Below are 25,078 nucleotides of genomic sequence, written 5' to 3'. Positions count from 1 at the left end.
CTCGCAAATGCAAATAAATATTTTTATCGACAAAATGCCTCACCTGAGTTAATGTTGTGTTAATTTTTAATATATTTACATTTATTTCTGAATTCCAAAAGTTTGCTTTCGTTTACCTGAAAAACGTAAATGGAACTACGTTAGTGAAACTCAAAAAATGCCTGCATCGCTGTAGATCGAGTCTAACTCTCTTTAGAGTCGGGTGAGCAATCAACGAGTTGGCAACAGTAAGATAATCTAAAACCATCTCGAATACCATTAATCCGGCCACGGTAAGCCCTCAAAGAGGACTTTTTACTAAAGACTAACAAGTATTTCATTAACGACTGTTCAGAGTTGGTTCAATTATTTACTTTTTCTATCTCTTAAAAAGTAAAAGAGGTGCATCGTAGAATAAAACACATTTTGGTCTATTATCTTTCATCCTTGAAACATAAATGTGTATTTAATTTTCTCAACTGACCTCGCTGAACGCAATCAAAAATTAAGTGGCGTGCATATAGTAAATAATTGAAATCAGTAAATGAACTATTCTCAAATAACTTACCATATATCGTGGTTTTTCTTCACTAACCTCCATAATAACTGCCATAACAGGCCTCCCATGGGCACATTGAAATGGAGTATTACACTCAGCCAAAGAATTAATTAAATTGACGCATTCCGATTTCGACAACTTATCTCCAAACATAATTGCATAACGACAGGCCTAGAACGTGTTAAATGCTATTAATAACAATGAGCAGTGTTGGCCTAGTGACTTCAGCGTGCGACTCTCATCCCTGAAGTCGTATGTTCGATCCCCGGCTGTGACACCAATGGCAATCTTTAAAATCAAATGTGCGCATTTAACATTCGTTCGAACGGTGAAGGAAAACATCGTGAGGAAACCGGCTTGCCTTAAACAATGTCGACTGCATGCGTCAGGCACAGAAGGCTGATCTTCTTGCCTATTAGATTAACAAATGATCATGAAACAGATACAGAAATCTGAGGCCCTGACCTAAAAAGGTCGTAGAGCCATTAATTGATTTTTTTTATTTATTAAATATAATAATATTACGTTTGGATTACTTGGTTGATATCGCTTGTTAGCGCTAAGACCGTGTAATGCGCTTTTAATTCTAAGTTTTGTATAGCGACGAAGTTTTAATGTGACAACATATTTCCACATCACCAATAATTAATATTTTGAAGAGTTTATTAACAAAATAATAAGGACTTACCTCACTAAAAACAAGATTCATAATTGATTGGGGATAAAGCGGTATATTTCCTTTAAGATTCTTTAACGCGTCAATTAGTTCTGACAACAAACATTTGGTTGCATTAAGAACTACGTCAGCCTGAAAAATTTAATTGAAATTAAATGGTATACCGAAGCTCCATTATTTACCAAATTATTCCAAAATACTTTACGGTAAACTCAAATTCAGATTTAAAATATCTTTATTCATATAGGTAAACAAGTACACTTATGAATATCAACAAAATATGTTAAATTTATTGTAAATTTACATTTAATACCAGTTCGCATGTCGAGAGCGTAGAGCTGGTGAGAAGAACTGGCAATAAACGCCTCTCTTTTTATCGCCAAGTTTTGTCATACAAATTGTTTGTAAGGGAGAATCATAAATATTGGAACTGGAGCAAATCAATCCCAAGGATTAGGATCACTTAAATATTCGTCAAATTTATAAAAAAATCTTTATTGATTCATTTACGGGTTAGAAAAACTAACTCATTGAAAATCGTGATCGTACTGAACAGCAACACAAAGAATCAGAAATATTTTCAATAGCCGAACAATCGTCAGAAATCACGCGGGGCTAATATTGGTAAATAAAATACGAAGCGATGGCAGGTTTTGTTTGATCGTGGTCTAAAAACAACAGTTGGTTGTCTATTAGACTTGGAGTAGGGTTGACCAATCACAACAACACACAACACAACTTATCTTTTGATTTACGCGTTAATTTCTTAATTTAAACTTTTACATTCAAGGCTTAACTTACTTGTCTAGGATTTTTACCAAGAATTGCCTCTGGTATAGCATTAACCGATATATTATTATCTTCGATACGCCATTGTAATCCAAAGGTACTAAGTTTATCTTTGTGATTGTGAAGAAGGGTTGAATCGTCTTTTGGTAATTTGAATGAAATTGTATCAATATCGACACATTTCCAAGCTAATCCATCAAAGTAGTCTGCAAATTGTACTGTTTCATATGTAGCTGTATATCTCATATTAAAATATACTACTGCATGCAAAATAAAACAAATGGCATTTTTTTTATATTTAATAAGAGCATAATTAGAAAATATAGTCAAATCCAGAAGGCCTATCGGTTACCATTAAATAACAATACATTTAAGCGTCATATACAAAATATTATTGATGTTAGTATGCAACTGCACTTCACTAGTTTTAGTGTATAACATAAAATAGTAGTTTTTAAATTTAAATTTATTAAGAGAATTATTTGACTGGACATTTTCGCAAAAATTTAGAACAGATACCTGACAGATTCTTCTCTAGTCTAATTCTTTCGTGCACAGCATGTTGGTCAAATAAAACCAAATAATTTAATTTGGCATTTTTGGAAATTGCTTTTCCAGGTAATATAGTAACAATGTATTTGCAGTCAACTTGAGCAAACACCTAAAAAGAAAAATAAATTAAAACATCATTGTTTATTAATAGTTCAAATTAATACATAGTTTAATAAACCTACTTTAGCATTTTTTATAGATTCAGCATCAAACATTAAGTCAGCATTCTCTTTTCTCATTTTGTTATTTTTTACACCATCGTTTGTATTTGTGTCGTTAACGTTTTGTATCGTTGGCTCAAATATTTGAGCATTTGCCATAACTTTTTCGGCAAAATTTTCATAAATAGCCTGTAAAACTGCTGATTAATATATATATATTGAAAGGTAATATTCATGAAATTATATATTGAAATTCTTACATCTTTATAATACTCGTCGTCAAAATGTCTAGTTGCGAGTGAGGGAATCAAATTACAGTTGACGAAAATCGGTGACATACCTACAAGAAGCATAGTTTGATAATTGAAATATATTAAGTTCATTCCATTAATATGTTGTCATTATTTTAATTTACCTTTAGGTACAAACGCATATCTGCTTTGTATATTAAAATCTGCTAAATTAATATGATTGCAGTTTTCAATGACTTCAGGGGGATTCCCCATTTGCTTTTCATTAGAATTAAATGTATCTAGAAAAATTTCATTAATTTCATCCGTGTGAAAATGGTGTGATATGACATTCTTACTAGCTTCTGTTTTATTGTTTTTTGAGTTATCACTTACAATAATATTCGTATTGGGTTCACCATTTTTCTCGCTAATGTTATTTTTTTCAATTGAATTTTGTTTATCATATGTTATTTGACACAATTCCATCGGATCTAGTACTTGTGAACTACTGGCATTTATTCCTATTCCTATTGCACCTATATCCTGATTTACAATCAAATCATGGAAGGTATCGATATTTTTGGTGTACGTTGGTCCAAAACCATTGTTAGCTTCTTCAGATGATTTTTTCTTATTACTTACTTCTGTATATATTGTGGATGATTTTATTGAATATGTAACACGGTACTCATTGACATTCTCCAAAAAATTGTTTGCGTTTGAATTTGACTCGTCGTTTTTGTATGTTTTCTGAACGTATACAGGGTTTAAATCGTTTTCAAACATCGAATTGAAAAGAGTGTTATATTTGTCAAACGATAAATTAATAGTCTTCGAACACACATTTCCAGTATGCATTTTATTCTTGTTGAACAAACTTAAATCATCTTGCATTGTATACATAGACTGTTCCATTCCAAATTTGATTTGGTTAATAAGGCATCGTTTGCTATATTTTTTACTCACAGTTTTCTTGACGGTTGCCTGAATATTATTATTAATGTTATGGTTTTTAGACATTGAGTTTTCTGTAGAATCTTTATTTAATAAACGTATGTTAGGTTTCAATCGTGCATGATATTCTCTTTTTTTTCGATTGATAGCATAACCGTGGCTTTCAAATGTTAACTTGTTGGAAAACATTCCTTTATTAATACCTACTAAAATATCAACCATTATTAATAAACGATAATATAGTATATTTAATAATTTATTAAAACCAGAGCTTTAAAGGACATTTATTATATATTTTATTTACCTGGATAATACCTTGTATATTCTGGAACGTGTAACCTGCTACCTTTATAATTGTTTCTATGACTTACTATTAAGTCAGCAATATTTTTAGTATTACTTACTACCGTTTTCACTAGGTCGTATGTTGTCATTACGATTTTCTTATTAGTCTTTTGGACACTTTTTCTACATATTTCGTTAAGTAAGTGTTTGGGATCAATATCACATTCTTTTGCTACATTAAGCATATCATCTTTAAGGGGATTTAGTTTAAATGATGTCTCTTCTTTTATATATTCAACTGGTTCATGTGGCTGATAAATATCCGGTGTAATATATGCATCAGATTCAACTTCACATATTCCTTTTTTTTCGGCCTGTTTTTCAAGTTGGGCATTGGATAATATTGTTGAATAAGATTTATTGATTTCTTCAGTATCTCGTATATTTTTCTTTCGAATGTTTTTTTGTTTCAGTGTTTTCAAAAAGGGAATATTATTCAATGTGATTCTTTCAGAGTTTAGTTTACAGCTATTTTGATTTAATTTGTTTGCTCTCTTTTTGTCTTTAACATCGTTTACGTTAGCGGTTTTAATTTTCCTCTTTCTTTGACAATTTAAATTTTCAAGTAGAAAAGATTGTTTGTCACAGGATATTTTACCTTTACTGCTTTGTTTAACTTTATTCGTAACAATTTTTGTTACGTTCTTGTTTGTAATATTTTGTTGACGTTTCCTTTTAATTTCTTTTCCTGAAAGATAATAATTTTAGTTAATCAACATTTTGATAACAATAAAAATACAATATTGGCACGACCTTTGATTCCATTACACATTTGTACGTTTTGCTTCTTGGAGCTTTTTGTTAGTATTTTATCGATTATATTTTTTATTTGCTCTCGTGTTTTTGATTCGTTGTTTTCTGCTTCCGGAATGTTTTTCGGTTTTGCAATTTCTTTCAAACTAATATCTCCAGTGTGACACTGTACAAGTCTTTCTAATAAATTAGTAATCTGTTTCCAGTTTTTAAATTCAACGAATGTCTTGTTTGATTCACTATTAAGCAAGTCATAGTCACTGTATGGACACGATAAGAATAAGAAATATGTAGGCAATGCTTGGGTTTCCACTTCTTCATGTTTATTCTGAAATGTTTGGTTTTACTTAATGTGATTAAACAACAATAAATATAAAGAAAACAAATTAAATAAATTACCTTTTTAAAATATTTACGTAGATAACACCTTTTCAAAAACTGCGTGTTGACTATCTTATGAACTTTTGTTTTAGAAATATATTTTCCGTTAAGAAATACCCAATGATATTTCTTTAAATCGACATCTTTTTTCTGTATAAATGCTCTGACTTTATACTGATGCTTCTCGACAGTAATTTCTTGTAATTCTTCGGGTAAAATATTAAAAATACGCGATATTGTTTGAAATATGTTTCGATTTTTTTGAATTTTGAATATAATTTCGTTTTTTCCGTCATCTCTTAGACTAATAGATACGTTCACATGCATTAGTGATAATTGTTCTAATAATGTTTTTATAGCAAACCATTCGTTACATTGTTCAAGAGCTTTCTTCTGTATTTTTAGATTACAGAGAAGCCCATAGATTTCAACCTAAAAGTATTCTCGTTTATTTTTCGAGATAACTCATAAAATTGAGGAATGTTTATGAACTAAATCTTCTGTTACATTTTATTACTATAGACAAAAGTAAGTGATGCCTATGATATCTTATCTTTTTACCCAAATTCATACAAATGGCTTTGGGTGCCATCAAAGACTTGTAAAGAAAGTATCCACAGTAATGTTACAAAGAGAAAAGATTTGTATATTTTATGTTTGTAACGAATCAATTCAAATACGATTCAAACAACTGGACTGATTTAAAAATTCTACACCGTTAAAATGCTACATTATGCTTGACTCTAGACAAATCATCTAGGCTACATTTATTTCCATAGTATTAAAATAAATCGAGCCGTACGAATGCAGGACTCACTGTATTTAGTATTTAATAACCTAAACTTAATGAAACAATTGAATCATTATGGTCATATTTAACGAAACTTAGTGGATTTGAGTTGGCCACACTACTCTCATGAACAATGGCGGATGGACAAACAGGGTATCAAGGTGAAAAGAGTCACTAGGTAAAATAAGGTTTAGGACCTCTAAGAGGTCCTTGAAAAAAAATTTAACTATATATACATACAATTTTAAGTGTATCTTGTGTAAATATGGATTAATGTTACAAGTATTAAATAAGGCGTATTAATAATAGTAATAATTCTGTGTTAACATTCAATATCAATAACAATGAATAATAAATACAACAATAAAGGTCAAACGTATATGGAAATAGTGTTACCGTAGTCCCTTTGGAAGGTCTGGTATTTATTTCAACAATATCTTTGCTTGCTCCTTTATGAAATGTTTTAGACAGCGTAGCCTTTGAGTCCAAAAATCTCGATATTATTTTTACTTTATCTGATATACCAATAATACTTGATAAAGATAATCCACGGAATCCGTACGTTTGAGGTATACTTTTCATCACAGAAATATTATCAAATTTACTAGTTGTATATCTCTGACCAAGTAAAGCGAAATCGTTTTGTTTAATCCCAACTCCGTTATCAATCACTTGTATATAATTTTCTTGTATATTTATTCTTATAGCGATGGATGTTGACGTAGCATCGAGTGAATTATACACCTAAAAAAGCATATTTTAGCCGACAGAAGGACCTTCAGTGATCGCTCTACCCACGCATAGACCATAAAATTGAAACTAATAATGTTTTAGGCTAATAATGTCCTTTCTGTCGGGTCAATCCATCAAAGGCGGAGAAAAAATTATCTAATATGCGGTCCAACCGGGAATCGAACTGTGGGTACCCTGATGATACAGATAATAAAATTAATATAAACAATTATTGTAACTGAAATAATATAACATACCAACTCTTCGACAACTCTTTTAAAACTATTAACATGATAAGATGCACTTATTAATGATTGAAGATCTTTAGGTATTTTTATCATTGTCACTTAAATATACTCTATATATTTTAATAGTAGTAGAAAAAAACCATTTAATTAATGTTTGCACTAAATATTAATATGTAAAACTTTTGCGTGAATGTATTTAAGAAAAATTAATAAAACAAAAGATAATCACATTAATGTTTTTGCTTCTATTACTACAAAGAGGTTTTATATTTAATTATTTTTTATTTCATATATTTTCAACGTTGGCGTACTCTGTGCAAAGGAAATAAACCGTAAGAAACACATTACGTATTGTTAGTCAGATGTAAGTACATTATGCAACGTATATAATATATAGCCGTATAGCACATTAATAACAATTAATGTCTAAGTATTCTATTTGGTGACAGCAAAAGTAACTTTATCTGTGCTTGAATTTCGTCCAGTATTGAATAAAATTAAAAAAATACTACATTTCATCAGTTATTGTGTGAATCCTTAAAGTTTAAATTTTAACCGAATCTTATCTACAGAATACATTGTTTACTTTTTGTAGATGTAGAAGTAGATGATAACTTACATTTAGAACCTTTCTATGTAGTGGGTACCTTACTCATCGCACAGTTATTCGTATGTTGTGACTAATTTAAAAATTGGTATCCTGGTTGTAATTAGTATCTATATTTATGCAAGCTGTTCCTTCTACGATCAAAAATTTACCAGCCTGATGTATCTGTCTAGGCAACTAGCTTAATAAGCCGTATAATTAATAGCCTAGACTTTTAACTAAACTGCGCTGTTTAACAAGCGGCCTGAAAGATATTCAGCCGTTGCATTTGTGACCACATGGATTAAACTGGCTGGCTAATGAAGGGCCATTCACATCTTATTCACATATACAGTAACCATGTGGAAGAAGTAAAAAAGATGAAACCTCTGCCATACAAAATTTCTTTATAAATTTAATTGCTTGAGTCAGTCAGAGCAAAATATACATTATTATTGTAACTACACTTTTCCATTATACTTGTTGTTTTTCATTAAAGTTTGGAAAACACCATCAAGTTGTTGTTTGCCGACGCCATGATGATAGTTTGAAGAGTTTCGTTTCAAGTTTGAATGTACAAGAAAAAAGCACTCAATTTAAATTAACTGTCAACAGGCTAGGCAAGTAATGACACGTCATCGATCCAAGTAATGTGTCTGTTTGATCAACTACTACTGTTTCAGGCCGCTAGTTAATAAGCTCAACTGTTAAGAGGCTAGGCTGTTGATTAAACAGCTAATTAAGCTAGTTGGCTGCGACATATCTACAAAACAAATATTGCCGGGAATCGTAAACCTGTATGCGCGTTAACTATTAAATAACAAAGGCGGTATCCTTGATAACACCGTACAATTACTCCGTCAATATATTTGTATGGTGTTAGTATAGCTACATATAGAATTCTAAATGAACATCGATTGATAATTTAACCCTGAGTTGTGGAAAACGATACATTTTTCAGTCGGTATCGTAATGTATATGTCGTATTTACTAAAAAAATCTTTAAAAACTATGTTATTGTGTTAATATGAAAATCAAAATTATGAACGTTAGTTTAGAGGATGAAATTCGTGTTTTTTGGGAATACATCAAACGGTAAGGATAGTTTTACAAAAACCGAAAGTATGACGCAACTATAAAACATAATTCTTTTTATCCTGATAAACCACCTTTCCGGCGGCTTTCTTTACGAGGTAGAGAAACTACGAGTAACTTCTCTTCTATATAAGTAGTGTCCTTATTAATTAAGTGTATACATTCAAATGGGTTCATGCATTTCATGTCTAAAATTAATTGATGACAATTAAAGCGGTCATAGTACATTTGATTAATAACTGATTCAAGTTTGTTTAACCAACTGTTGTTGGGTCGTGGTTACGTTTATTGCTTTGAGTTCGCCTCTGAATGATTTAATACATAATTTAAAATAAAATTTATCTAAATAATTTATAATAGTAGGTTAACTAAATTTTTATATTACACATTAGTAAAGTAAAGCTGCTGGTTTATTATTACTGGACACGAAACGATTAGGATGATTTATGCTTGTAAATAATATGCCTTCGCCTCATTCTAATTCAGTTCATCTGACTATAGAATTTTAAGCCCTTAGGTACCTATTAAAGTTAATAAGTTAATACTAAGTTTGTTGTTATGCCTTATGTTATTTCTAAATAAAATTAATGGTAATATATACTATACTAACTTTAGTAAATGATTTATAATAACGCCACATTATTGTAGCCGTTTATATGTATATTTTTCACATATGTAATATATAAAACATAAATATTTTTTATGTATGAAACTTCTTTACTTCTAGTCTATATTTTCATTGCAATGAGTCACAAACATATGAGTTATAAACATTCATCTCGCTCAAACATGTTAAGAATCCCTTTCAACTTGCAAATTCCGATGTTTTGACAAATCCGTCTACTGTACTCTATCTATTATTGGAAATTGTAAGAAAGATAACGCTAAGGGATCTATTGTTTATCTAAATAGCCCTTTAGTATAAAAACTCAAACATTCAAGTGTTCTGCACCAGTTCTTCGGGATCAGTTTAGCAGAACAGGAAAATGTAAGTACCTATTATGATTTTAATTTTGCTTTATAAGGGGGTGAGATTCCAAAACGAGACTGAGTGAATCATGTTCTTCTCTAGCGCTGTCCGGTTTCTGGATTTTACACTTATAGTTCTCAAGTAAAATATTTTATATAATAATTTATTTTTGCTGTTTATTTCATATATTGAAAACGAAGTAAAATCTTTCCATTCCATTTTTCTTTCACATCTTAACTTACATTTAAGTTATGCTTTTAGTAGTTTTTTCTCACACTAAATCGGATACGTTATGGTAAAACGCTTCCGTCTTAAAGCAATTTCAATCAACAAAGTAAATCAGAAATTTGTCTTTTTTTAGATGAACACCATTTTGTTACTATCGGTGTTAGTAGCCAGAGCGCTATCCGCTGAAATACCTCGAGAGCCTCAATATCCTCCATTAAAAGCTGAATCCCACCCTATTTTCAAAAAGCATTCTGATGAACATCACCCTGTATATCGGGATGAAAACACTGAAGTGAAAGAAAGAGAAGATGTGTTAAGAGGAATGGTGCCGATTGCGAAACATGACATGCTTGCTGATGCACCAGCTCCCATAGCCGACAGCTCTGTAAGTAACGTTTTACTTTGTAAGGAATTAATTTCCCTAACTATTTTGTCGGTAGCTAGGTAAAAACTAAATAACTTTTCGTGACTACTTCTATGGCTCCTACAACATGTGTAAATTTTAAACTTTATTGTGAGAGACCTGTGTTATATTTTACTCATATAGTGTATTTTGCATTTTGCATTCGGTCGTAAGTAGATGACTTCTGTATTTTAACTTACTTAATAGATTTCGAATTACACCAAATCAGCCATTGGCCAAAGGCGCCATTGGTAATTCTTTGACAATTACACAATACCTAGAGCCTATAATAACTGTATCAAATATTAATTAACCTACAAAAATCATTTTAATTAAAAACTTCCATTTTAAAATAAAAATGTAATGATTACAGGACAATATGCCTGCTACGGGATTCATTAATCCTGGTGAGGTGGCCTATCCTGATATACCATATGCACCGGGATACGGCTATGGAAATGCATATGCTAATGCGTATGTATCCTTTTTTTATAGAGACTATTTTCGTCTTAACTCAGTGGCTTGAATTTTGTATTTGATGTTCTTCAGTACTCAAGTATAAAGACAACTTAAACGGATTAAATTTCATACATTAATATTCTTTCAGATATGATCTCTATGGTAACAGCCTGAGTGATTATTTCATGGAACCAGACACTTCCTCTATGGGACTGTTATGGAGTCAAGTGCCTAATTCACGGGTGAGAATTTAGTTGTTTATTATTAAGGCTATCCTTTTACCACTGCCGTGAATTACTGGATTCAAATCCTCCTCTCATCCTCAAAGAATGATCAAATAAAATAAAAAGAGGCTCAGATATGAGTCTACTTCTATTGGGTAATTAAGGGATTTAAACAAAACACTTTTTCAACGGATTGAAGTTATGTATAAATTTATAATTATTTTACATTAAAAAAATCCGACGTTTCGCGTGATTTACAGCGTGTCTGAACGGTGACTGAAAACAAAAGGTGTTAAATGTCAAAAAGTATCACAGCTGTAGAGAAAGTTATATTATCTGTATTTATTTCCCCGGAGTTGATATCGACTAAAAGATGACGGGTTTTTGCAGAAATTACTCACGGTATCCTCTATTTCCGTAGCATGAGAATTGTATTAATTAAAGGATCACAAAAATAAGTCTAATAGAAAGGCATAACATTCCCCCTTTTTTATAAACGTACAATAATTATCGACTAGGTTCTATAGACTCTATTATAACACTTGGAATTTTGAAAATACGCATCTCATTCTTTTGTTTGACGACATGTAGTTCTGATTTTTGTAATCGTACATGACGATTGTGACTTATTCGGCTCCAGGTTCAATATCTTCCAAGTTTTATATATATTTGTATATGTTATATTTCAGACGCTGGTGAGCTACGTGGGTAGAACAATTCATTGGATGTTTAGCAGTATCTTCGTGATCATGCTCGGTTCCCTCCTCACAATTGGCGTTTGTAGCTACACGAATCTTTGCTCCATCACGTTCAATGGAGTTGGCCCTATACACGAAGAAATGCGATCTCTCATCACGCCAGAGAGATTGGAGAAGATAAGCACAGCAGCAGATTTTGTTAAAACTGCGATTAACAAATATCAAACTATTCAGAAGGTCGCTGATAACAGAAAACGGAGATCGTTTTAATGTTTAAAAATGTAATATAAATATTAATATGTATTTTTGATATCCTTACATTTAGTTCAAATAAATTATTCCAAACTCAAAAATTTCTTTATTCACAAAAGGATTAGTTAAATCGATGTTATTACTTACTGGAAGTAATTACTGTAATTCTATAATAGGTTAACAGTGCCGTTATTTTTATGATACACAATTAGAATATTCATTATAAAAAAAATTTAGCAGAAATCATTAGCTAATTAGGGATACCTGACTCTAACAATGAAAAATATCGGGTATTTATTGAGTGCGTTTTCACAAGTTGTCACAAATAAGAGCAAGGAGTGAACGTGTTAGTAGTGAAACTGAAAAAAGTCTCCGATTATTTTTAAGCAATAAAAAAAGTGTATTTGAAGGTAAGAAGTGTTTACGTGATTATATTACATATTATAAGGAAATTTAGTTTATACTTACAAGTTAACTTCATAGTTTATTAGTTCAAGTATATGAATGAGCTGAGATATGTATTAATTATTTTTTGGTCTTTTTATGCGCTGTTTGATTTATACAAAATATATTTCACGGATATATTCTGCGAGTTGTAGGGTTAATAAGTTTCTTGTAGTTTAATAATTGTCATTAACAAATTATTCAAGTGCCCGCTGTAATTATTAGTATTTATACAGAAAAATATGTTAGGATATCTATCTATATACTTATTATTTCAGATGCAAGCCATAGTTTTGATGAGTTTAATGAGCACGTTCGTTCAAGGACTTCGTGCTGATAATAGTAATAATGTGATGGAGTATGATGAGCCAGCTTTTCAAGTAAGTGGGAAAATTGAAATGACTAGTTATTACTAATAAATTAGTTACGGTTATGCTCAGGAAAATTACTATATGTTTGTTGCTCGTAAATAACAATATGTAAAACTGAAAATATTATAATATGAAATCGATTTTATCAACATTAACAGAATGAGACGTTTGTGAGTAGTTAAGCATTCTCGAACTATGGTCGTTCGAAGTGAGGCTATGTAAATTTTTGTATGTGCATAATAAATATTTTGCATATTCATTGCTTTTGTCGTAAATGTAACTCTTGAGTAAGAGCCCAACAACGAGAAAAGCCTTTTCTATAATAATCTTCTATAATATTAATATCTAATATTAATAATTAATATAATTCTATAATAATCCTATTATTAATCTATATTAGTTACAGCCTCTTGTTTATATTTGTTTACTTTCCTGAGAAATGGCGAGTGTATTCTGTGGTTGTTATTCTTGAGTATTGACGTTTAAAATATTTGGGTACTAAGATTATTTTTTTCTACAATTTTGTGTTACAAATGTAAGAAACAAAAATCATTTACCTTAATTGAAAGTTTATAAATGTATATGCTTCAATAATTTGTGACTATTTTCCAGGTTCTACCGGTTCCATTACCTTATAATGAGTATAAACCCACACGACGTGAAGAACACATCCAGAAAAAAGATCTCCTAGAACCAGTTGCCAACGACCTGAGTATCGTTCCTGTAATTTCTGTAAGTAATTGAAAGAATTTTTATTTAAAGTTTATGTGCGCGATTTTCTGAAAAATCAGATGCACTAATTCAAGGTTTCCGTTTCCGATCTTTTAACAGAAAATTCCTGCAACTTTTTATTACGTAATACCAGATTTTCAGAGTATTTCCGCTGTACGTTAACTTTGTTCAAGATAGAGAGATTGAACAGACTTTATAAACACCAATTCATTCAAAAATCGGTGACTATTTTTGTCATTATGTAAAGTACGGAGAATTATTACTTCATTAATTTTGTGCCCAGACATTATACCTTTAAATTAAATTATGGTTCTATATGAAACGTAGAATGTAGGGAGATTCAATTAATTACTACCACGTACACGTAAACACCGCTTATTGTAAATAAACATAATCGTTTACAACCGACTATTTACTACCGAATTACCGACTATTCAACCAGTATCATTGGATAATCAAACATTTCAATTGACATATGGCGTGTTTTAATTCGATATATATTTTTACATTACTGTCAACATAACTGCCAAAATTAACTAAGAATGTCAAAATGTGCAATTTTCAATATTAAGGTTTATTTATGCAATGTGATTATTCATTGAGGCTTTGGTAGTAAAATTTTGCGATTATGTTTGCTTTAATATAAAATACTAATTATTCATTCCATGAATTCGTTGTGAGAGTAAGGTGAATAATGATAAAAACTACTTACAGAAATAAGTAATGTAAAACGTGAACTTTGTGTTTGGTATGATGAGTAATAAAAAAATTTTGGCCGAAATCTCCAACGACCATTCGTGTGTGTCGCGATCCAGCGCAGGTAATCAGTTACTCCCAATTAGGATGTGATTCCAACTAAACCATTTAAAATAGTGATAAGTTTACTAGAATAGAACATACGCACAATGTTAATACTCGGAACAAACGCAGGCTGCAATTTCCCCTTAATAGATTATCTAAAGTTAATAATTATTTTTAGGAAAAAGAGATACTCTTCTTTAATAAAATCGCAGAGGCTCTTTTATTTCTGCTTTTTAATAATTTTAAGAAATGTATTAAAGAAAGCGATGTAAAAAGGCTTACTACAAATTTAACGATTATCTCGTTGATAAAAGGGCTTGGGACTAGTGCTAGACAGGTTACTTCTAGTTAAATTGCGATATTTGTTTGAAAATAAGGGTTGTTTGATGATTTTAAAAGAGTACCAAGAGTTTTACGCGCCGGTTTTTTGTCTTGGCCTACACCCTCTGTCGTTGCCGATGATTAGGGATGTCTACCTATTTAAATGTAATGACGTGGAATAGACACAGGTATCACTTATACCTGTGTCTTATGTTAACATATTTTTTTATAACTTCAATAGATTTGTATCGCTCGTATGCGCTATCAGCGCTATGGATATTGAGAGAACATATTCAAGTTTCATACAAAAGCGTCGGTATTGCAATTAGAAGTGACAAATTACCAGCACAGATTTCCCCTTTCAGTTTCCATCGGGGTTGTCAAAGGGATATTCTTGAGGCTGTCTCTTTTGAGAAGTAATATAAAAATGTCCATTTACCAATTGCAATAATTTGTAATATGCTGCGAATGAATCAAATTAATAATACAATAATCTAAGAGCCGGTAATCATTTGTTTGGTATAGATGTTTGTTTGTGTATATTTTATGTTAAAATCTTAGATAAACTTGGTTAATTTCATATTAAATACCTTTCGTTAGTGCAATATAATATATTATGAGAGCAAATAATCATTGTCTATAGTTTATAATTTTTCTCTAGTCTGTGGTGTTTAGACTAAAATTTTCTGTTTCCCCGCTATTTAACACTGATGATTTCTTTTTAATTACGTCAAGAGTAATTACGAATGAGTATTCAATAAGAACAAAGACAATTTATATTAATTTTCTTTGTTGAAATCTATATCAAGCTACTGGAGTTTTGGTTGTTCTCTCCGATATTTTCCAACCTATTAATGATGAACCAAGATAATAAACATTCTGCGGTAGGTTTCTATGTCTCTTGCGTGAAGTCTGTGACGTTGGCATACCCCAATTTCTTGTATGGAAGCCATTTAAAAAATTAAAAACGATCTGACATACTGTCGCATTTTTGTTTCAGAACGTTCTCCGGCTCTTTAAAGATGGCATCAATTTCTTACTGTCAAACATACCCATTGTGTTATTCGGGACAGTTGCAGCATTTGGTGCGTGTGCGCTGACTCCAACGTGCAATACGCGAATTTTGAATATGTTTCCGACGGCAGATGATCTTCAGAACATATACAGAAACCCAGAACGATTGACCAGAGCTGCTGAGTTCGTGGAAACTGCTATAAGAAGATTTCAGGCTTATAACATATAATGACCTACAGGATAATGCAGAAGATACTGACAGTGCGTAACCGCTAGTCAAGTTTTGGAAGTATATTTAAGCCTAAGTTTGTATGTAATAATTATTTGAATACTATTACTTTAATAAATAATTCAGTATAATCTTGTTATTTATTTTGAACTCATGTGAATTAACCGATAAGTAACCTTTTGTTTTTGTTTACAACAGTATTATGACTTTTATAACCTAAAACCTACCTTCAAAGAATCTGAATATTATTCTTCGCAATTAGTTGTTTTGTTAAGGAACAAAGTAATATTTAGTTTCATACATGATATCATATCGAGTTATTTTTGTTATAATGACTCAGTATCGTGGTTAGTAGAATGTGACTAATGGCATGCAATAATTTGTCTTTTGTTCATTTTAAAAGAATTATCGGTATTGTGTACTGTAAGGCTCATTTCTTAACACGTAGATAAGTTAAACGCGTAAATAATCTGCTTTTAAAAAGTGAAAGAACAAAGATTAAATAATTATAAATTCACGTCATCCGAGACATCCGCTCTGCAAGGAGCACGCTTCATTCGATTACTGAGACTTAGGTCATTGAAATAAAACGGCCAATGTGTCATTGCCTTATCTTGTAGCAAAGCTGTTTTTAGTGTATTCAGACAGATGCATTTTCGCACTCACTCGGTATCGGACGGTTATCACACGCGTCAGAATTCACCTAAGTAATTGTTATCAAGATATCAGAACAGTGTTAATTGGGTGACCCATGCGATCGGTTGCATTTTAAATATGGGAAATTCTAAGAGTAAGAAAATGAAAATATCTACCGACTCGACTGTCGAAGAATCTCACGAACGTATAAATGCTATAAAGACCGAATCTCTGGATAACGCAAACAAAAATAATGAAGTGGAAATGGCCTCAGAGCAAATTGAGGAGAAAAATAATGATAATGCAAGCAGTGCCTCGACAGTGGAAGTGTTAGACGATAAGTGATTTTATCAGCTGATTTTATACCTGTGTCATATTTGTTTTATGTGCTTTAAATTAAAAAGATTTGATTACTTTTTGTTTTAATTACCACGGTTTTGTTGTTGTCTTTATCGCGTGAGATATAAATATTTTTCTCTTGAGATGCATAAATGTAAGGGTTAAAAACACTGTTCTATAGGTATATTTATATAGGTATGTACGATAATGGACAACATTGATAGCTGAGTGACAAAGTTGAATGATAATATTGATTTTATTTACTTGTAGATGACACATTCATAGAAACGTTGTGACCATGAAGATCACGCCAAATGTCGGGACAGTTAAAGTTAAAATTTTAATGTAATTGTTACAATTAAAAACATATAATCCGGTATATATTGCAGAATTTATTCCACCGCGTTCTTGGCAAATATCAAATACTTTTTACCAGCTTCGATATTATATTAGTAAAGGCTATAGTTATATAGATCTGCGTATGAAGGCCTTTACAGAACATAAATATTTTAGTATATGTCTTACCTTATCTCTTATTAACACATAAACATTGACATGTTGTAAATAACTTTTACTTTTAAAACATTAAGATAAAGAATAATACAATAACAAAGACAAAAGAATAGGTATATAAATACTACTTAATGAGGAGCAACAAAATTCGAGTGAATTGAAAACGATAAATAATACAAAAATAACATACGATTGACGGTTAAATTAGTTAACAATATTGAAGAAATACTAGAAAACGTTAGCGTAGCTCATTTTAACGGGTAAAAACCTACAGATTTCAAATCCTTAATTTTTTGTGTTCTCTTTCGTCTGACTTTGATAATTGAGGTGTCAAGTCAGGTATTCCATTAAAAGGCAGTGAGTGTTGAGGTATCTAGGATGTTCAGAAGAAACCTGGTCTCTTGAATTTTCTTAGGTAAACCACAGCCTAGGATACGGAAACCATTATTGGGCAACGTCTATACGCCTTTATACGCTAGTAGAGTTTTCAGAAATGAGTTGAAAAATCATAAGAACGGTCTGATATTCGCATAGGATTACATACATACGCAGAAAAAATTATATCATTTACTTATGTTAAAACACCCTAGAAATCTTCTTTTCCACGCATTACACATTACACATTTTATAAATATATAAAACAATTAAACAATAGTCACAATTTTCTTAACCTACAAAGGAACTCTTAATTTTTTTTTAATTACATAGTTGTTGAGTAGATAATTGGGTTGATAGCAAATTGTTTAATTACTACCTGTGAGACATATTCATTAATCAACCTAATAAAAAAGTTTTACTATCGCATACTAAATAAAAAAAACTTTTCATAAAATAGATTTTGACTGTATTCTTATTTCAATAATTTAAACAATAAACGGTTATTGTTAGCGGTTTTGTATATTCACAGAGTACATAGCACAAACAAATTTTTAAAAATCAATAGTTTTCTGAGTCCATTATCTGCGCTTACGTCATTCCAATTTTTATACAGAACCGTAGATGTTGAAATAACAGCATATCATACTTTCTCTCTCTGACTACGATTAGCCTATCGAACTGTAAGAGAAAAATATGAAAATTTTCTAGAAGTTTTATTATAACGCTCCTTTTAATTCATGGTGGCGAAAGAACCCTAACTGTCGTTATTATCCATGACTGGCGAATATTATAATAGCGTCACCATGGTTTCCTCAACCATAACATTTTATATAAATCGTTGCCAGTCACAAATACCAGTTTACTCATCACGTATCGAGACTTTTTGAAGTAGGTTATTTCTGTGAAATTTTCAGTTTAATTTCGTAACTTTAAATATTAAATCTGGGTCAATGTATGGACAAATCTGTAGTAGAAAATATACAGTGGAAAGAGTGAGTTAAAGAATTGGAACGCATTTAAATTTTTGCTATACACTTATTATTTATTTGTTAAATAGATGTTGTTTAGTTTTTGAATTATATTTTTTTATTAATTATAATTATGTAATAGAAATACCTACTATAAAATTTGAAATTGTCATATACGATGTATACCGTATCGATTCAATTATGACAAATTTAATTTAAAATATGTGAGACCTTTACGGTATAAGTTTTAGGGTTCATTTCAATAAATAGCAACTTTCTTAAGCCTTTCTTGCTATGTTAAATTTAGACAATTTTTATAGGATTCGACGATCATTAAATTTACCCTATTTTGAACGTAAAATATCCTGATGATCCTGATGACTGTCATTGTACTGGTTATAAAATATATAACTATATAACTGGATCGGTATAGATAGATATATGGAAAATATAGCATTTTCTATTATATATTTAATTTTATGCAAATATGCATTGACAAATAAATGAATAATAAAAGTTTTCAGTTATGGTCTTTTTTCCACCGTCGGATATTCCAAACATTTCCTATTTAATAAAAATATTATCTTATCTCTCATCTAGGAAATATAAGGGCCATGAAATACCTAGCAGTTTTCACTGTTCTATATGTAGCGAGTATTGGGTAAGTTTGGTGACTCAAACAGATAAAACATGAGATTTCCTTATCTACTAATCCTTATTATCCACTAACAATTTGGGGCGTAGTATCTTGTGTGAGTAATGAGCAAGTTTACTTCTATACATGAAGCTAGCGCCGATCCAGCTTAGGCGACCCGGGCAGCTTCATAATTTATTTTCTACACAGGTCAATAAAGGTGTTTATTGGAGAGAATACACATAAAAGTAGTTTATTTATATTTTTTATCCTTAGTTGCAATTTGTGTATCTCATCTCATTGTCTGTAAAAGCCGTTGCTTGAAAGATTTTCGGTTTTTGAACTGGATCCACGCTTGGTAGCAGGCCTTTCTATTAAAAATGGGTTTGGTTTGAGTTCCTGTTTATGGTTAATTATTATTTTTTGTGGAATAATTTCCGGAAAAATAATAAATAATTCGTGGATAATTTCAAGATTGTTTTTAATAAATCTCTGTAAAAATCTGCTTATATTTAAAATGTACAAATAAAATATACATTAAATATATCGCGTGAGGAATGTTTTTCTACATACACCGTTTATTTTATTTACACGCTTATATATATGTATAACCTCTAAACTTAAATTTACTTAACTTAAACCTACTAATTTTAACGGCGTGGTGTATCCCAAAATAATAAGGAATTTTCTGTTAATATCAATAGGGAAATGGAAAATTTAATTTACTTTTTCTCCTAATGGCCTTTGAATTTGATAAATTCCTTAAATTTATTTCAATTTGTCTGAAAAGCAAATTAACATTGATACAAAAATCTCACGTTCTTCGTGTTTTTTAGTTTGTTTTGGGAAAATCACTTTATAACTAATCATTTTCGTTAACATATAACCTTCAAGTAATTATTTAATTAAAAACACACTTAGAAATTTCTAGCGTGATTGAAAATACCTAAGGTTTTCGCAGTATATCAGGCGGCATGTACATATATATTTGTCACAAACGTTAACGTTTACGTTAACTTTGTGAGACCCAAGACGTTGACATACCAAAAAATATTTGAATCAAAATTAGAGTTGTTATGCAAAAAAGCTTCGAATTTCTTCTAAAAAAATTTAATGTCTGGTCTCCATAGTAACGCTGCTGCTAGATCTAAAGGAGGCAAGATGCCAAGCCAAGCGATTAAATTGTACTACCTGCCACCATCGCCACCTTGCCGAGCCGTGATGATGACAGCGAAGGTTATCGGCTTAGAACTGGATTTGGTACTGACTAACATCATGAAAGGTGAACATTTGACACCCGAGTATCTAAAGGTAATATCATAATTTGTAAATTAGTTAATCATTTTTTTTAGTCTATGGTTTTACTATTCTGGGTTCCTACCCTCTAATCTCCTGATGTTTTTAGGGTTAAAGTTTAAGGTATACACAATAGTTACCAAAATAATTAAAATACTAAATAATATACATTGAACAAGTATATTTACAAACACATATATAGGTACAAAAGAAAATATTACAAAAAAGTAAGGAGCACAGACTAGAATAATAGAATATTTCGTCGTTCAGTAACACAAGAGAAAGGTAGTATATTGAATGGGGAATGTACTGAACTGCGTCCTTAACTGATTTCTTTTTTTAACAAATTTTATATTATCCCAGGGTTTAGTGAGTATCCTTATAATACGCCTGTTAAATATACAAAGCAAAAGTACTGTGAGAAACATTTGTGTACTACGGGTACACAGAGATCAAATGATAACATAAAGCATTCTTTCGTATTCGTTACAATAACTGAAAACCCAAGATCTAGAATTTTCTACGAGTCGTGATCCGATTTAAATAACAATAAGGAAATAAATAAATAAATAGTTTGTTTGCAAATAAATGGGTATATTTAGATCGATTAATTAGATTAGTCATATTAATTTTCATAAAATCAAATAATAAGAACATTATCATAATGTCATAATAATAATTTAAGTTAATTATTGTCAAACTTATTACTTTAGAAAGGCAATGCACACTATAAATCATATTGAATAATATATTTCCTTCCGTTGTATTTAGATGAACCCTCAACACACGATTCCAACGATTGATGACAGTGGTTTTATTCTATGGGAAAGGTATGTTATCAAAAATAATATTGACTTTATGCTTCTAAATTTAAATAACGGATATAATTAAGTTGCAATCAGCTGACCTCTAGTCTTTTTGTTAAAGAAGAATATATTGAGTATTGAAATAAATGTATTTAGAATAGCTATAATTTTAGTCGAGCAATAATGTCCTATCTGGTGAATGCATATGGCCGAGATGACACTCTCTACCCAAAGAATCCACGATTGCGAGCGATTGTAGACCAAAGACTACAGTTTGACCTTGGCACTTTGTTTTCAAGATATTCAGCTTTATACGTAAGAAATATTTTGTACATATTATATAAATATAGTTTATAAACTATGTTACGTTTTACGCGTACTAACATTTGGAAGCCTATATCGAAAGTACCTGTTTTGTTCAACTTAATCGTCCTTTTAAAATCTTGACGAGATATTTGCTAAGACTAATGCAGGTTAAATGAAATCTATCCACGAGAATATAGAACAAAAGATGGTGGCGCGATTCGTTAGTTTTTGATTGGTCAAGATCTTGTCAAATCACAGATATGCGACGGCATTGGTCGTTCATTGTTTAACAAATCACAAGCAAACAAAAACCGTTCATCATGTCGTCTATCCTAGGTTAGATGGGATACTGAATAATAGATAGCCGAAATGTATTAAGAATTATCGGGCTGAGTACTGACAATTTTTATTAATTAAAATAAATAAATGATTTATTATAAAGGCATAACAATTTCAATATAACATTGGTTTTATACAATTACAAGTGTACTCGGATGCAAATGGCATTGTATAATACTAACCACTAACTCGAATACTAAAAATAACACGATTATCACTAAAAATAAATTCTTCATATGCTTTGCCGATAACACACTTACTTTGTACATAAAATTCCTGTTTATTACTGCTTACTTTCTTGGTTTTCATATTTTTAACAGACTTCAAAAAGTTTATCAGTTTGACCAGTAATTATATTGTTGAAATTACATAATGTAAGATGATTTTAGGCTTCAAAGCGCTTATATGCTGGTACAAAAACGCGAAACTCAAAATCGAAAAGATAATCCAAAGCTTACCCTATTAAGTTCTGATTGAAGGTATATTTCAACTTCGGGAACAGTCAAGTTTCCTCCGAATCCGTTTAGCAGTTTTTAGGATACTTTAGGGGATATGTGTAATCTAGGTTTATATTTATTTCCTTTCCAGTTAACACGTTTTCACCAACTCAATTTCAGCTATATAATATTAAGGATTAAAGAGAGAGAGAGAAGTAACATTTAACTTATAAGATGAAATCCATGTACTAATATTTCAGGCACCGATGCTAATGCGTGGTGAACCATACAACGAAGATATAGCAGCAAAAGTAACGGAAGCGCTGGCTTGGCTCAACACCTTGATAGAAGGAAAAACCTTCGTGGCTGGAGATAATATGACCATTGCAGATATAAGCATAATTGTTACAATCAGTAGTTTAGACGTAAGTATTTTATAACAAGAATTGAATACAAGATGTCATGTTTAACACGGATTAAGATGGAGCTCAGTTTCATCATCGAACGTCGAGATGGAATAAGAAATTCCTCCCGTATCACCTCGACGTCCGTCGTTCCACAACTGAGCGTTATTAAAGGCCGTTTTCGCTGTCAACATCATTATATGCGGCCAGTCTGTAATAACTCTTAAAAGGCTGGTAAAGCACTCGCGAGCGCTCTTACTTTGAGAGTGTCCATGGGCGGCGGTATCACTTTACATCAGGTGAGCCTACTGCCCTGCTCCTTCTGTTCTATAAAAAAATATTATGGCTATTAAAAAGGGTGGCGAAAAGTTTTCAGATCTATACGTCCGTTCTACACATTTGATTTGAGAAGTAAATCTATAATTTATTGACGTTCATAGCCAATATACATTGTGCTACCTAAACTAATGAATTATATTTTTATTTCATTTAGTTTTTACCTTCCCCGGAGTAGGTACAAAAATCAATGTTACTATTATTTTATAGAAGATATTCCTTACTTTAAAAGGTTTGTTGTTTACTAATTCTACTAATACTACTATTATAAATAGGTTACAGTAATTAAAAAATACATTTGAATCTCATATTAAAATTAAAGAGAATTACGAACACACATTTCTATATAAGTTTCAAAGTAAAACATTTGTCATTGAAGTGAAATAACTATAAAATACCTATTGATTGTACTTTATTAGGTCATGGGTAAAATGGCAGGTGTATAATTCCCAAATAGGTATTGGCTACCATTAAATATTAATTTTTAATCGTTGGTTCATTTTCATATTGATTAAACCAATCAATGATATCAGAAGTTTACTTGTTTTATGTGTATATTTACTAGTAAAACATTTACATATAGAAAAGTCAAATGAAATATAATGTTTGAATATTCAATATATCCTTGATAAGATTTACAGATAGAAAAAACAATATATGCACATGACAGCCGAACGTTAAAATGTACTTTATATATATAATATATATCATATAACTTTTATTTATTACGGCATATAGGAATCCTAGATTGTGTATTACTCAAGTTTCACTACGTAAACAACTGGATACTAATAACTGCTAATAAGCAGGCGAATAAGCCTCCTAAAACTATCACAAATATGTCACACAGCAAAGGAGATCGTATTTATTCACTGTCAAATAAATTTCTTCTAGCATTAATTGATAATTGGATTTTCGATAAAGTGTGGTGCACCAACTAAACCGCCGTGAAAGGTTTAATTTCATATGAAATAATAATTGTTTTGGATTGAATACATATGGATGTACTAATAAAAAAACGTATGTGTACTTAACACACGTTAGAAGTTATAGTTACTCTATACAAGATAAAAATCGTTTGTAGTAAAAACGACACTAATAATAGAAAAACAATTCTCAATTTTTCACTAACGCGCCCAAAGAAGTATAATTTCAAAAACTTAAATATTGACTATAGCTAACTTCAGGGTGGCGGTTTTTTGTGACGGTGTGCGCGAGCATCGTAAGAATGTACTCTTGTCATTTTTCCGACACGCACCAAAAGAAGTATAACTTCAATAATAACATACACTGTCTTTTCTCTAGACTTAAAACAAGTTTTCTAACTAAATTGTTGTTTGTTATAGGCATTCAACTTTGACTTCAGCGCTTACGATAATGTATCCAAGTGGTACGAGCGAACTCAAAAGGCGCTTGAACCATATGGTTACGAAGAAATTAACAAGGCAGGCGCCCAACAGCTTGCATCGTTTCTGAAGAAAAATTAAAATACATTTTTCGCACTCAAATTATCTTTCACTAATAATACGTTGCACATAACTTTTGTTTATTTAATTACCGTGCATTATATTGAAAATAAGCAAGTGTCTATTTTATTTAAAATATTACTATACGATATATATATCGTAAAGTAATATTTGATATCGATGAAGGTAAAGATGTTTTTGGTAGAGACCCTAATGTCCGAATAAATAATAATACAAGACT

General features: G+C 30.9%; 3 protein-coding genes across 7 annotated transcripts; 2 read left to right on the top strand and 1 right to left on the bottom strand.

The window, feature by feature from the left end:
• Positions 1-36: 36 nt before the first annotated feature.
• On the bottom strand, positions 37-3,315 carry LOC123713942 (DNA mismatch repair protein MLH3-like). The gene is made up of 8 exons (XM_045667843.1): positions 3,132-3,315; positions 2,977-3,056; positions 2,738-2,905; positions 2,523-2,664; positions 2,016-2,209; positions 1,227-1,346; positions 548-709; positions 37-116 (listed from the first exon to the last, which is right to left on the bottom strand). Exons 1-8 carry the CDS (start codon positions 3,220-3,222, stop codon positions 60-62), a joined length of 1,014 nt encoding a protein of 337 aa, XP_045523799.1. The 5' UTR covers positions 3,223-3,315; the 3' UTR covers positions 37-59.
• LOC123713943 (glutathione S-transferase 1-like) lies at positions 217-24,945 on the top strand. 5 transcript variants are annotated; one of them, XM_045667845.1, is made up of 7 exons: positions 18,702-18,733; positions 19,414-19,474; positions 20,578-20,758; positions 21,515-21,573; positions 21,723-21,864; positions 22,892-23,056; positions 24,718-24,945. In XM_045667845.1, the coding sequence occupies exons 2-7, from the start codon at positions 19,428-19,430 to the stop codon at positions 24,856-24,858; spliced, it is 735 nt and encodes a 244-aa protein (XP_045523801.1). In that variant the 5' UTR covers positions 18,702-18,733; positions 19,414-19,427; the 3' UTR covers positions 24,859-24,945. The 5 variants fall into 5 exon arrangements, with proteins under 5 accessions (XP_045523803.1, XP_045523801.1, XP_045523800.1 ...); XM_045667844.1 differs by having other exon boundaries at positions 18,715-18,837; XM_045667847.1 differs by lacking the exons at positions 18,702-18,733; positions 19,414-19,474 and adding an exon at positions 217-272.
• Positions 9,580-12,085, top strand: LOC123714432. The gene is made up of 5 exons (XM_045668673.1): positions 9,580-9,821; positions 10,165-10,416; positions 10,808-10,908; positions 11,042-11,135; positions 11,807-12,085. Exons 2-5 carry the CDS (start codon positions 10,165-10,167, stop codon positions 12,083-12,085), a joined length of 726 nt encoding a protein of 241 aa, XP_045524629.1. The 5' UTR covers positions 9,580-9,821.
• Positions 24,946-25,078: the final 133 nt, after the last annotated feature.

The sequence above is a fragment of the Pieris brassicae genome, chromosome 9 (assembly GCF_905147105.1).
Source record: "Pieris brassicae chromosome 9, ilPieBrab1.1, whole genome shotgun sequence".
NCBI classification, from domain to species: domain Eukaryota; kingdom Metazoa; phylum Arthropoda; class Insecta; order Lepidoptera; family Pieridae; genus Pieris; species Pieris brassicae.
The sequence above is the reverse complement of the archived record's forward strand: the minus strand, read 5'-3'. Positions and strand labels throughout refer to the sequence as shown.

Coding starts and splice junctions, on each gene's coding strand:
- LOC123713943 (XM_045667845.1), top strand. CDS start 19,428: ATGAAATACCTAGCAGTTTTCACTGTTCTATATGTAGCGAGTATTGG. Junction 19,475..20,577: donor CTATATGTAGCGAGTATTGG/GTAAGTTTGGTG, acceptor TGGTCTCCATAG/TAACGCTGCTGCTAGATCTA. Junction 21,865..22,891: donor CAAGATATTCAGCTTTATAC/GTAAGAAATATT, acceptor CTAATATTTCAG/GCACCGATGCTAATGCGTGG.
- LOC123713942 (XM_045667843.1), bottom strand. CDS start 3,222: ATGGGGAATCCCCCTGAAGTCATTGAAAACTGCAATCATATTAATTTA. Junction 2,665..2,737: donor AATCTATAAAAAATGCTAAA/GTAGGTTTATTA, acceptor TTTTCTTTTTAG/GTGTTTGCTCAAGTTGACTG. Junction 710..1,226: donor TGAATCTTGTTTTTAGTGAG/GTAAGTCCTTAT, acceptor AACACGTTCTAG/GCCTGTCGTTATGCAATTAT.
- LOC123714432 (XM_045668673.1), top strand. CDS start 10,165: ATGAACACCATTTTGTTACTATCGGTGTTAGTAGCCAGAGCGCTATCC. Junction 10,417..10,807: donor CTCCCATAGCCGACAGCTCT/GTAAGTAACGTT, acceptor TAATGATTACAG/GACAATATGCCTGCTACGGG. Junction 11,136..11,806: donor GTCAAGTGCCTAATTCACGG/GTGAGAATTTAG, acceptor GTTATATTTCAG/ACGCTGGTGAGCTACGTGGG.